The 12,356-nt window shown below is 29.5% G+C and overlaps 2 protein-coding genes across 4 annotated transcripts; one reads left to right on the forward strand and one right to left on the reverse strand.

The window, feature by feature from the left end:
* Nucleotides 1–136: 136 nt before the first annotated feature.
* On the reverse strand, nucleotides 137–7,408 carry LOC100647824 (serine/arginine-rich splicing factor 1B). 2 transcript variants are annotated; one of them, XR_007226449.1, is made up of 4 exons: nucleotides 6,988–7,408; nucleotides 6,310–6,694; nucleotides 1,046–4,831; nucleotides 137–940 (listed from the first exon to the last, which is right to left on the reverse strand). XR_007226449.1 is itself a non-coding variant. In XM_003401470.4 (3 exons), the coding sequence occupies exons 1-3, from the start codon at nucleotides 7,155–7,157 to the stop codon at nucleotides 4,640–4,642; spliced, it is 747 nt and encodes a 248-aa protein (XP_003401518.1). In that variant the 5' UTR covers nucleotides 7,158–7,408; the 3' UTR covers nucleotides 137–4,639. The 2 variants fall into 2 exon arrangements, 1 of the variants encoding a protein (XP_003401518.1); XM_003401470.4 differs by having other exon boundaries at nucleotides 137–4,831.
* A 434-nt stretch (nucleotides 7,409–7,842) lies between these two features.
* Nucleotides 7,843–12,242, forward strand: LOC100647708 (cilium assembly protein DZIP1L). 2 transcript variants are annotated; one of them, XM_012317378.3, is made up of 9 exons: nucleotides 7,843–8,213; nucleotides 8,301–8,602; nucleotides 8,791–9,159; nucleotides 9,267–9,383; nucleotides 9,446–10,570; nucleotides 10,653–10,830; nucleotides 10,899–11,421; nucleotides 11,524–11,644; nucleotides 11,713–12,242. In XM_012317378.3, the coding sequence occupies exons 1-9, from the start codon at nucleotides 8,093–8,095 to the stop codon at nucleotides 12,010–12,012; spliced, it is 3,156 nt and encodes a 1,051-aa protein (XP_012172768.2). In that variant the 5' UTR covers nucleotides 7,843–8,092; the 3' UTR covers nucleotides 12,013–12,242. The 2 variants fall into 2 exon arrangements, with proteins under 2 accessions (XP_012172768.2, XP_003401517.2); XM_003401469.4 differs by having other exon boundaries at nucleotides 7,845–8,213; nucleotides 8,301–8,665.
* The last annotated feature ends 114 nt before the right edge of the window (nucleotides 12,243–12,356 follow it).

Below are 12,356 nucleotides of genomic sequence, written 5' to 3' on the forward strand. Positions count from 1 at the left end.
CTTGTACAAATACATAAAAAGAAATGTAAGGTCGATCAATATTAGTTGTGTACTAAATTATAAAAATATATTACTTTTTTAACAATAAACATTAGTTGAGGAAAGGAATTCAGGATATATCCAGAAACACTATCAGTAATAAAACAATCAAACATCTTTTATTCCTGCTTCCTGAAACAGATATTGACGATCAGGAGTTTTATAAAATTCCTCTTATCGTCGTGAAGTAACAAACGTAAATGCGAAGGTCTCTAATTGAACAGGGTGACTGGGTAACTATTAAGGAATAGTTAATACTACTATCAGGAAACGGACATTCACTCTTGTCAATAATTTTGTGAGAGAAACTTCTGTTTTCAGGATTGAAAAATATCTGTGTCTATATACGTATATAGGTGTGTAAGCTGAACATAAAGATGGTGACGAATGATTAATATAACCACACTAAAACAGATCTTTCAAGCAGACGAAATATTATATCTGTTACACACATTTTAAGTTAGTCTCTCAAAAAGGTGGATCTCTCTAATATCATTTTTCTGATTCTTTGACAGGGCATTTTTGGTATCGTTTAGAAGAATTGCATGCAGAACAAATGTATATATATCGAAGGAACGTCAGAGATATTAAACTTGAACAAATACCTTACAGCGAGTGTGTGCGAATCATCCGTTTTCGATCATCCGTGTGTTATCCGAAAAATGAGATATCCGACTATTTTTATTTATTATTTATATATACTCTTTTTTAATTCCTGTATTGATCCCGACAAGTGCAAGTCCAAATCCCCTAGGTCAGAACCTAGGCGATTATAATCCATGAAACCTATTTGACGTATAAACGAGCGTAGCCACAAGTTTTGCTTTCTTTTTTTTATATAATTTATCGACATTTCGATAATCCAACTCCATCCAAACGGCATGAACACGGCGTATATATTCTGTCCGGTCAAAAGATCCAAGTAATCCGTTTATTTATAGAATCCAAGTGGAATATTTCCAGCCAATTTATCCGTTTATCCAAAATATCCATCATGAATACTAACTTTATATCCTGTCAGCATCCTAATCCAACACACCGTATCTCTGCCGAATCCTGTCTTTCCGTTTTATCATTTATTTTTTGTTTTCGTCCCGGGAGATCCTCTACAACTAGGGAGAGCCAGGTTCTTGTTATAAGATGAAGTATTCGTCTTATTTTCCAACCCAAACGTTAATATCCTCTTGCACCGCGCATCAAGTCCCGACGAACGAGGTGAAGTTCTTACTACACATATGTAGCACACGTATACAAATTGTATATACACACGGTGTCACGATCAATCGAAATGTGCAATAAAAAGATCGAAATGACCGAGAGGAAAAGCAATCGGACGATTTTCGATCACGAGGTAGAAGGCAAACCCGTGAGAACACACTATTTTTTGCAACGCGAATTTTTTCTCAGAGAACCACTTGTTCGTTCTCCACGATCCTGAGGAACGCTAATCACGGAGTTAGATAGTTCGATATGGTATACCGCCTATGCTAATGCTTATATTGCACAAGTCGAACAAGAAACGAGGAAAATTTCTCAACCGAATCGATTTTCTCGCGTTGAACCAGTCACCAAGTCTTATATTCTTTCCGTGTAAGTTTTCGCGAATCATCGATCACTGAACGCCGATGGGTGAGAATTATGATATATTTCTGGTTAATAGAGTTTCTCTTTGACGATGAGAATCAAAGTTATCATGTCGGTAATGATAAAAATAATTCTCGACTTACGAACATCTGACATACGAAGCTATAAGCGAGTACTTTCATATAAAATAAAACTTTTGCAATGTTGACATTCCATTACCAGTTAGTTTGCTCTTTTTTAGATCGTACAGAACGTAATAAAAAAATTGCGAAAATCACTCTCTTTCTTTCTCGCTTTATGTACGCGTAATTGTAATAGAACTGAAACACTGAAACGATTAAGAAATCTATACTACAACCACGTAATATGTCGAAGATGTTCATTCTGCGTTTTTCAATTACGGTATTATTATCTTTTTTCCGTTTAGTTTGTCAACGCAGAAGCACTGCTATGTCACGATTAAATAATTTTTTTTACGTTTGTTTAACGATTCGAAAGAGAAAAATATATTGAATCCTTGTAATGGATTTGCCAACGTTTTCTGATGAAAATCCAGCTAATTGAGAATCCTTGAATGAAACGGATTGTGTCTTTCATCCAATTCCTTTCCTGAATTCCTGATCCTGAATTTCCTCTTGAAAGTATCCTTAATGCCTCATTATTTTTGCATTCTCTTAATCCTTTTTTATAATATATGCTCCATACATAAATCCATCCAAAACGCATTCCATCTCATCCCACCGTCAAGCGAATGTGTATTATATCCATCCAAGAAGTAAGATCGTGTCGATTTCAGTTTTTCATTCATTGTGTTACAATCCAATCCAATATACAAAAGAAGAAAAAATACATTAGTCCCTTATACAATATGCATTAATATTATATATAAAATTTATCACTGCAAATGTAATCCCTGTGACTTACAATATTTGAGTAGTGTTTTATAAATTGAGCAAATACTATATAAAACAATGCATATTTGCTAACATTAAATTTAAATTTTCACATTTTTATATTTAGTGAATGAATGTAAATAACGTTAAAAGGAAACAAATATCACAGGATCAATTTGCAATAATAATGCTCTCAAGAATACACGAAATCATTGTTTTCCTTCAACATCTTTAATTTATGATTGAAAATTCTATAGTTTAGGCATGTATTGCAAAATTTCAAGAATTAGTCTGTGTAATTTTTAAAAGGAAAACGTTAAACGAGAAATGTGTAACAAATTTCCAAATGACTCATTTCATCATAAAAACACATTTCTCTCCAAATATGTCGTGTATAACTTAAAATTTAATTCCATATTTCACAAACATCCAAATAATTGTAACAAACATATTGTTATGGTCTTAATAATAATTTCAGTATGAATTGTTTGATTTTTCACTTTAAGGTGATACATAACACACAGTTCTTTTTATCAAACCAAACAAATGGCCCAATGATCGTCGTTAAAGAACACTCAAATACATAAGACATTTTAAGCTAATTATTATACCGAATGAACAATATCAGTGCACAATAAATGATAGCTATATATATATATATATATATATATATATGTCAGCTTTCCCCAAAGCAAATTGGTCATATGAATATTAATCTATTAGTAAAAAATAAATCTTTTACTTATATTTATCAAATATTATGTCCTATCCGTATGCACTATCCGTTGACGAGTATCGATGTATTACATTATCTACGTATTAAGTGTTATATTTTCAGCACATATAATATTTTGTATTGTCATCACTAGATAGCCAAAATTATCGTACTTAAATTTGCGTGGTAACTTAAACGACGACGAGCCGTGTAGACAACTTTGATGTATTTATTCATACATTAATTGTTTGTAAGAATTTATAGTCTTCAATAATTCCTTTTAATATATTTCATTAAATTAATGTCTTAAAATCCAAATCCATAAAATTTATAGGATAATAAATATCAAATGGAATTATATATAGTGGAAAAAAAGAATTTTAGAATTCCTATAGCAAATAATTACAGTAAAAAATGTTTTGATCAAGTATTGAATACAATATCCATTATGCAATATACTGTATTTTATGTTGCATAATGTATATGCATGTTAAAAATATACGTTTTCCTCATTATCTATTATTTAGCATTTTAATTTATATGCACAATAATTTTCAGCTGTTAACAATAAGAAAAATGTTAGCTTTATGAACTTATATGATAAGCATTCAGCATTAGAAGCTTAAAAAAATTCCATGTTATATATGCTATAAAATGTGCTGTATTTATCACTGCAAATGTGATTAAATAAATGTGAAAAAACAAAGGCTATGTTCACATCAAGTTTTATAGTAGAGCTACCAATGGTAATATCATACAGTACAATGTGAATGATCATGTGTTAAATCAATAAATGAAGGCATTCACATTGAACATAGATTATATTGGCAGCTGTACAACAAATACTATTCACCAATGTGAACATTAATTAAATCACTGAAGTAATATGAGTTATTTCCTCTTAGATTCTCATTTGTAATATTTGAAAATTGTTACATATTTTAAATATAGTTGTAGTGTCAAAACAAATTGCAAAATATAAAGGAATGTATTTTTAAACATAAAAGTAACTCTAATCAGTATATCTTGAACAGTAATATGCAATTAATATGAGCACGATTCCCCTTTTTCAAGACAAAAAATTAAGATAAAACTTGATGTTAATATTTACTGTTGAAAAATCTACTCTTCCAGGTTTACACAAGTTAGAAATCTTTGAATTGATAGCAACAAGGTCTTTGATAAAACAGTTTTAGTATATGTAAAATGAACCGTGCTCTAACTATACATTAGGTATAATACAATTATTAAATTCAAGCAACACAGGAATAATTTTGTAATTTATACAAAATTGGTTTGGATTGGAAGGTGTCTTTAAGTGAAATTCAAATCAGTAATAATGAAACATGGTAAAGCAAATATTGATAAGCCTTTACTTATATTACCATGTGAAACATATACGTACACACTAGTCGTATGAACGAGATCTGGAACGAGATCTTGATCGCGAGTAATTACGTCGCAATGGTGAATAGGTAGGTGAACCACGACGCCGTGGGCTATAGCTTCGTGAATGACTCCGACCTCTCTCCCTATCTTCACTACGTCCCCTATCGCCACTGTTATGATCTTCTTTCACTCGAATATAAGCTACTTCACCCTATAAACAAAAATAAAGTCATGTAAAAATAGTGTACAAATATAAAAAGTATTAACCCTTTGCGCTCGAGAAGCGATTCTCAGTCGCCACGGCGTTTCATGCGGTAACTCGAGAGGCAAGTAAAAAGCAACAGCCTCTGTTTATTCTAGATTTCGACATCTCTAATTGATGAAAATACAGTATTGGTTCGTAAATAGGTTCCTTAGCTCTTTATGTCCTTTGTTAAGAAATGTAAAGTGTTACACGTTAAAATGGAAGTAAAATATTTCATCTCAAATTCTTCCGAAACTATAATTCTGACATCTCGAACATTAGTTCGGATTCGACGATCATAGCAAAAGTATTATAGTTTAGAAGTCATAAAAAATATGGATTTTGGAAATGAAATTGCCTCAAATGAAAATGAATTTGATTTTGAATTGTTGAGAAAAGAGATCGATTGTATTCATGAAGGAATTATTGATAGAGGAAATGAAAGCAGTATTGGAGATAGTGACATAGTATTAAGTGTAAGAAATTGAAAAATTAGAACAATAGATAGTGAATCCGAAAGTGACAGTAATGCCCCACAAGATTCTAATAATTCAGAATGGACATCTTGTGAAAAATCTAGCGAAATACCACCGAGAATAAAATTCATAGTCGCTGAAAAATCTGCAGGGCTGCAAATTTTCCTCAAATGTTGAAGAAACTGTTAGATTTTTTAAGATATTTGTTATCAACGAGCTAATAAATCAAATAACAACTGAAACAAACAATTATGCAACAAAACGGATAGGGGAGAGCACACTGGCCTTTTGTCAGTCCATTTTAAAAATTTAACATAACCTAATATTATTTTTGTTGTGCATGTTGTCGCGCTGTCGTTCTCCGACGAACATGCATAACTATTTTTTTTTACTATACGGAATTGAAAAATTTTTTGATTCACGCTATGAATGTTTCTTATAGAAAAATGTTCACAGAATTGCGTGCGATGATCAGAATTCGCGTCACACCTCCACTTTTCGAAAAAAGTCAAAAAAAGTACTTCAAAATTAGGGCCAAAGCTGGTCCCATCAACTTTACTTAATATTTACAGATATATGCAAATTGATATTGCCAAACTGTATATATTGTATATCAATGTATTAGTTGAAGTCTACGGAATTCATTGAACCCAAGAGGAATGATATAGCTTTTGTAATTTTGCTATAAATTGAGGTCAAAGTTGAAAAATTGCAATTGTGTTGAACAGTGTAATCTGACACTGCACCACCCCACGAAGCAGACCCTGCATTCGGGCGCCACCTTACAGAGAAAATCCTGAATATTGGCACCGACGTCAACGTGTTAATTTGTAGACCATTTTAGTAAGACCATTTTATGTTACCTATAAGACACTTGTTACATATGCGCAATATCATTTCAAGTTGCTACTTTGCCCGACTGAGAAAATCGTTGAGCGCAAAGAGTTAAGAATAATAGTATCATTATACCTCATGAGACCTAAATCTTGAATCATCTAACTTCTTCACAGCATACTTCATATCTTCATACCGTAAGAATTCAACAACTCCAGTACCATCTTTATAAACATCAGCAAAGCATACATCACCAGCTTCACGCATATGATCCTTTAAATCTTGCCAACTACCAGAAGGAGGTAAACCAGTAACAAGGACTCTGTATTGAGACCTCCTAGCAGGTGGGCCACGTCCTCGAGAGTTACTCATTTCACCTCGACCACCTCTTCCACTGTCTCCTGCTCCACGGCCACCGCGAAAATTATTACTGGGGCCACCACCTCTTGGAAACTCAACACGTAGTCTATAACCATCATAATCATATCCATCTCTTGCATGTACTGCATCTTCAGCATCTCTGAAAGAGATTACTTATAGTAATAATTCTTGTGTAATTTTTATGTAACATTAAGATGTCAACATCAAGTTTCATATATATAATAAAAATCATATATTTCTTAATATAAAATTAATAATTTCTAACTTAATAAAATTACAAACTTGGAATTTTCAAACAAAGATATTTTCTCACTTAATGAAAAAAAAGTATTATAGAACAATAAGGATATATATTACGGAACAATCCAGTATTGTATAACTACATCTAAAAAATAAAAAATTTTTTATAGAATCATAAGTTATGGAAGGTACCTTGGATCATCGAATTCAACGAAAGCGAAAGGTGGTCCTCTGCGATTCTTTAAATCAACAAAAATAACTTTACCGAACTTGTAGAAAAGATCTTGAATGTCTTTCGTTCTTATATCAGGAGGTAAATTGCCCACGTAAATTCTACATTCATTTCTACCACCGTGGGACATATTCACAGTTTTTGTTACAATTTATTGTTTTCAAGACACAAATAAAAACCACTTTAAAAAATTTCTAATCGTCCTTTAAGTCTTACACTCTCTTCATTGATGAAATAAACAAGATGGTGGTACTAGTCGAAGAGGAGCGTAATCACGAAACACAGAAAACCACAAACACTAAAGAAACCTGAACGAACCAATCAAATATTTTTCTGCAATTAACAAACAATTATATATCATATTCTATATATTATTTGCCTTTTTTTTCACCGATCAGTAATCTAACTTTTTAAAATATAGCTTTCTTCAATTATGTATTTCAAATATATAGAATTAATTAAATTAATTTATTTCTTGATAAAACATATATGAATTTCTCAAGTACATGGAAATCAAACATTATGTTTTATATATGATATTTCTTCGACCATTTTCCATTTTTTTAAATAAATCATATATTCCACTTAATATTTATCTAATTCCAAAATCTGTCAATCTAAAATTTTTTAGATATACAAATAATTTATTAGGATTTGAGTATGAAACAATTCGAATACTCTTAGTTGTATAATTAAATTATATAAAAAATAATTTTATTTAAATATTTTATTTGAATATTTGACTCATTCCACACATTCTTAAATTAAATCCTAGTGAAAAAATTTGATATACAAATGAATAAAATCTATAGACATAATTGAAATAGATAGTACTCTCTAGATATATCATATCTGTTAAATTTTGTTTATGTTTTCTTCTAACCTTCAAAATGTATAAAAACAATAAGTAGTATTATATATTTGTAAATACCAGAATCATGAAGTTAATAACACAATTTTCATTTACCACTTTTTATAATATTATATTTCTAATTAATTAATAGTTATGAAGTAGTAGCTAGAAATAATGTGTGAATAGGCATCAACAGACTTGTAAATACACTAATGGCATTTTCATTTCGTATTGGCACCAAATGGTGTCATGATTTTCCAAAATTAGCAAAAGAATCTGGATTTTATTTTAATATGCATAGATCCAGAACACGCGTAGATTGGAATCGTATAAGTACGCAATATAACAAATATATTCTTTACCATTATGATTTGTAAACAGATATATTTAATCCATACTTAAAATTCCCTTTTATTCTAGGTAACATAGATATAGATCGAATTATAAGAGAAAGAGATTTCCATTCCATTGATGATAATATAAATAATGTAATAGATTATTGTTTAGAAAGTGAATACGATGTTAAAATCTTAGATTCCAACTTTGTAAAACTCTTTTGTCTTGCACAGTTAGCAGTTGAATATTTATTATATTGTAAACAATATTTAGATCATAGTGTAATTATACTAAAAGATGAACTAAGATCAAAAATTGAAGAAAATGTTAAATTGAAAAAAGAAATAACTGCTTTAGAAGAAGTAGTGAAACATATGAAAGAGAAAGTAAGGGAAAAAAGTAAATTAATAGAAACTAAAATTGGAGATACTAATGGCGAAATTTACAAAGTAATAAAATTATGAATATGTATTAATTGTCCTTGTTGAAATAATTTTTGTAATAACATTTTGTCCACAGAAAAATACTAGTTTTAATCGTGCAAAAATTTTATTAAATTATTTTATTTTTCTAGTGTCCACATTGTCCAAAATCTTTTATATCTCCTATGTTTGTAAGTGCACATATTATACGTCGTCATGCTTATGCATCAGAGTTATATATGCCTGCTTCTCCCATACATGAGCACTATCGCAGTGAAACTGAAAAGTTGCATAATGAAATAAAGAATTTAAAAGAAAGATTAAATGAAACAGAAAAGGTGATAAGGAATGAGTCTGAAAGGATTCCAGAGACAAAAATATTAAGTTATAATAGAAGGCAAGCTGAGAGTGAAAATGAAAATTTTAGATACAATAGTAACAAATCTAAAGAACATTCAGAGTATAAAGAATATCAAGAAGAAATAAAAAATTTGAAGACCATGCTTTTTGATGAAATACATGTATGTATAAAGTAAATAAATTTGAAAAGTTCTTACTAATGATTTAAATGATAATATAAATATTCATATATATGTGTATATCTATACACACATCAATATTTCAACAGAATTTAAGGCAAAAGGAAAAAACCATGCATGAACACACATCTGAAACAAACGTCCAAACATTCATAAATCAGCAAGAGAAAGAATTTCAAAAGCTAAAGAACCAGTTACTTGATAAGGTAAGTAAAATATACTTTTCATGAAATGAATATTATTAATTTGTTTTGTAAACATTTTGCAGCTTACTCCAGACATAGAGAGCATGCATGCAAAATTACAAGCTCAGGAAAATTATTGGAAATCAAAAATAGAACATTTGGAGAATCAACATCAAAAAGATGTTGAGAGGCTTATCACAGAATTAAAATTAACACAAAGTACAGCTGATGATATGAAAGCCAAGTATGAAGCAAAAGTTAACGATTTAGAACGCCAAACTGCGAATCAGTTGGATATCTTATTGGAACAAAGCAAACAATTACAATCTCTATCACAGGAAATAAATGTTTCACAATTGAATGAAAAAAATAAAGATTTTGAAAATAATTCACTGAGAAGACATAGTCCACCTATAATATTAGACAAACTTAATGAAATTTTAAAAGTATCAGATGAAACTAATTCAAAACAAAATGGCACAAATACAAAAACTGAGCAAATTGCTGTTGGAAATAGTGTGATAGACACTACAATAAGTTCAAGTTTATCAAGTAAAGTGCTTCCATTAACAGTAGAAAATACTCATGTAAAGAAAGATTCGAATTCCAGAAACAAATCCATTATGCATGAAAATAAAAGAAATATTAAGCAAAAAGATATAAAAAATAGAACTAATACAATATTTGATCCTGTGAAAACTATTGAAAAGGATTTGGAGTATTACAGTTCAAGTAATATTTCAGACACAGAAATTTCAGTGCCTGAAAAAAGAAATAATTATGAACACACAAAATATAATCGCGTAATTATAAAATGTGACGAACCTAGCACAAGTAAGCCGCAGGATATTTTTAATAAAAGCATATCTGATGAGTTTTTATCTAACATTAAAAATACGAAAATATCAAAATCCTTAGAGGACAATGTATCATTTACATCAAATTCAGAATCATTTGTTTCTGACTCAAGCACAGAAAGTGTTACTGCAATTCACAATAACTCCCCATTTCATGAACATAAAACACATTTACCTAAAAAAATAACAGGACATAGTTCATTTTATAAAAGATTACAAACTAGTTTAATAGAAACTTTTGAACAGAAATTAAGAGATTTAGGAGTAGATCCGGAATGGCAAGGAATACCAAAAGCAACATTCAAACAGAAAATGGACATTTTAAAGCATCATCACAAATTAACTGCAAAAGTAAGACAAATGCATATTAAATTTTTTATGTAAATTTGTTATGTAAAAAATATTAACACTATTTATTATTAATTTAACACAGAAGACTCCAAAATATCATCAGATTAAATTAAGGATAATTGAAGAAGTTCTTAATAAAATATCTAAGAAGAAAAAGGTTACTGAAAATGTGAAACAATTTAAAAACTCACCTCTACATAAACCAATAATCACTGTTAAATCAATGGTTGCAAAAGACCTTAATCATCAACATGATCCTGGTAATTACTATTACTCATATATAAATAAATTTCTCTGAAAAGAAATAACTCCAATAATTTTTTTTTAGGGCAAGCAACAACATCAAATAAATTTCATTCTATACCAGAAGATAAAGATTTTGCCAGAAATATACTCGAAAATGAATCAATGCCTACAAAAGCTACAAAAATTGCAAATTACGGAGGTGTAGAAAAATTATTACAATTTTCTCCCAATTTAAAATCTTCGGAAAATGTACAACATATAACAAATTCTCAAGAGATTTCAATAAGAAGAGATTCTTTCAACAAAATGAAATCTTTATTTACTCTTGAAACTCTTAAGATAATACCAAATGATAAAGATTTAGCTAATAACAAATCTATTGAAAATAGTAGTATAGATAATTCAAATATGCAACAGGATTTACAAAGTATTTTCATATCTCCAAAACATAATAAAAGTGTTCTAAAATCTACAACTGGTTCAGCAAGTAGTTTGACAAAAAAGAAAGTTATTTTTGATTTAACTAATAATGAAAGTATAAAATCATCTTCCGATGATGTTACGGACAAAGAAGAGTTAAATGACAGTAATTGGAATTCTTCGAGGTGCGTAAATTATTTGTGCTCCACGTAGGAAATAAATAATATAGCAATTTTATAAATAATTTTAATGTTTATATAATAATTAATAATTTTGCGTTTATGTAGTATGTCTGACAAGCAAAAACATTTGTCTCAATCAGAACACCATAAAGGTTCAAATAATATTGTATTAAGGACTGCACAAAGTGATAAAATTGCGGAAATATCAAAAAAGCTTGAAGCACAGGTAAGAAGACCAGGTACTACAAAACTTGTTGTGTTTAATGATATTAAACTATACATATTTTCTTTCAGCTAAATATGGTAAGACAAAAGCCTGTGGGATCAGTTGAAACAATATTTTCTTCGACATACATGCAAAATAAAGAGAATCAAATTAAGAGCAACGAACAAATAAATCCTACTAGTATAAGTTCTCTTTTAGTAAATCCATTCCAAGCATCTGTAACAAATTCTAAAGAAACGAATGATTCGCTACCACAACCAGCACCGCGTAATTTAAGAGATAAAATGCCTAATGCCTTACATGCAGAATCTATATCAGAAATATCAGATTTAGATTCTGATATAGATCAAATTTTAAAATTAGAATAATTTTAAATTAAAATTTATATAATTAAATATATAAATATACTTTCTTTTTAGCAAAAAAAAGATATTTGAAAAATATGATATATGTAATAACTTTTTGTTTATTTATTATAATCTAATCTATTAGACCAGAAAGACAATCATTATATAATGTAGTTGATATTTTATGTACTGTGTACAGAATTTTTATTTATGAAATGAATAAAAACAGAAACATTTTCTGCATCAATAAATTTTATTGCAGAATTATAACACAGGCTAATTCAGCTACATGGGACCACCCAGATATCTGCCTTATTTATTGTTGTATGAAAACACTTTCCTGGATAAATTTACAGTATCTCAAG

Source organism: Bombus terrestris, chromosome 15 (assembly GCF_910591885.1).
Source record: "Bombus terrestris chromosome 15, iyBomTerr1.2, whole genome shotgun sequence".
Lineage (NCBI taxonomy): Eukaryota > Metazoa > Arthropoda > Insecta > Hymenoptera > Apidae > Bombus > Bombus terrestris.

What these genes read in the sequence shown, in the direction of transcription:
- LOC100647824 (XM_003401470.4), bottom strand. Translation starts at nt 7,157, where the DNA reads ATGTCCCACGGTGGTAGAAATGAATGTAGAATTTACGTGGGCAATTTA. An exon ending in GTTGAATTCGATGATCCAAG is followed by an intron (nt 6,695 to 6,987) that starts GTACCTTCCATA and finishes AATCTCTTTCAG; the next exon opens with AGATGCTGAAGATGCAGTAC. An exon ending in CAAGATTTAGGTCTCATGAG is followed by an intron (nt 4,832 to 6,309) that starts GTATAATGATAC and finishes TTTTGTTTATAG; the next exon opens with GGTGAAGTAGCTTATATTCG.
- LOC100647708 (XM_003401469.4), top strand. Translation starts at nt 8,093, where the DNA reads ATGGCATTTTCATTTCGTATTGGCACCAAATGGTGTCATGATTTTCCA. An exon ending in TAATCATCAACATGATCCTG is followed by an intron (nt 10,831 to 10,898) that starts GTAATTACTATT and finishes ATTTTTTTTTAG; the next exon opens with GGCAAGCAACAACATCAAAT. An exon ending in CAAAAAAGCTTGAAGCACAG is followed by an intron (nt 11,645 to 11,712) that starts GTAAGAAGACCA and finishes ATTTTCTTTCAG; the next exon opens with CTAAATATGGTAAGACAAAA.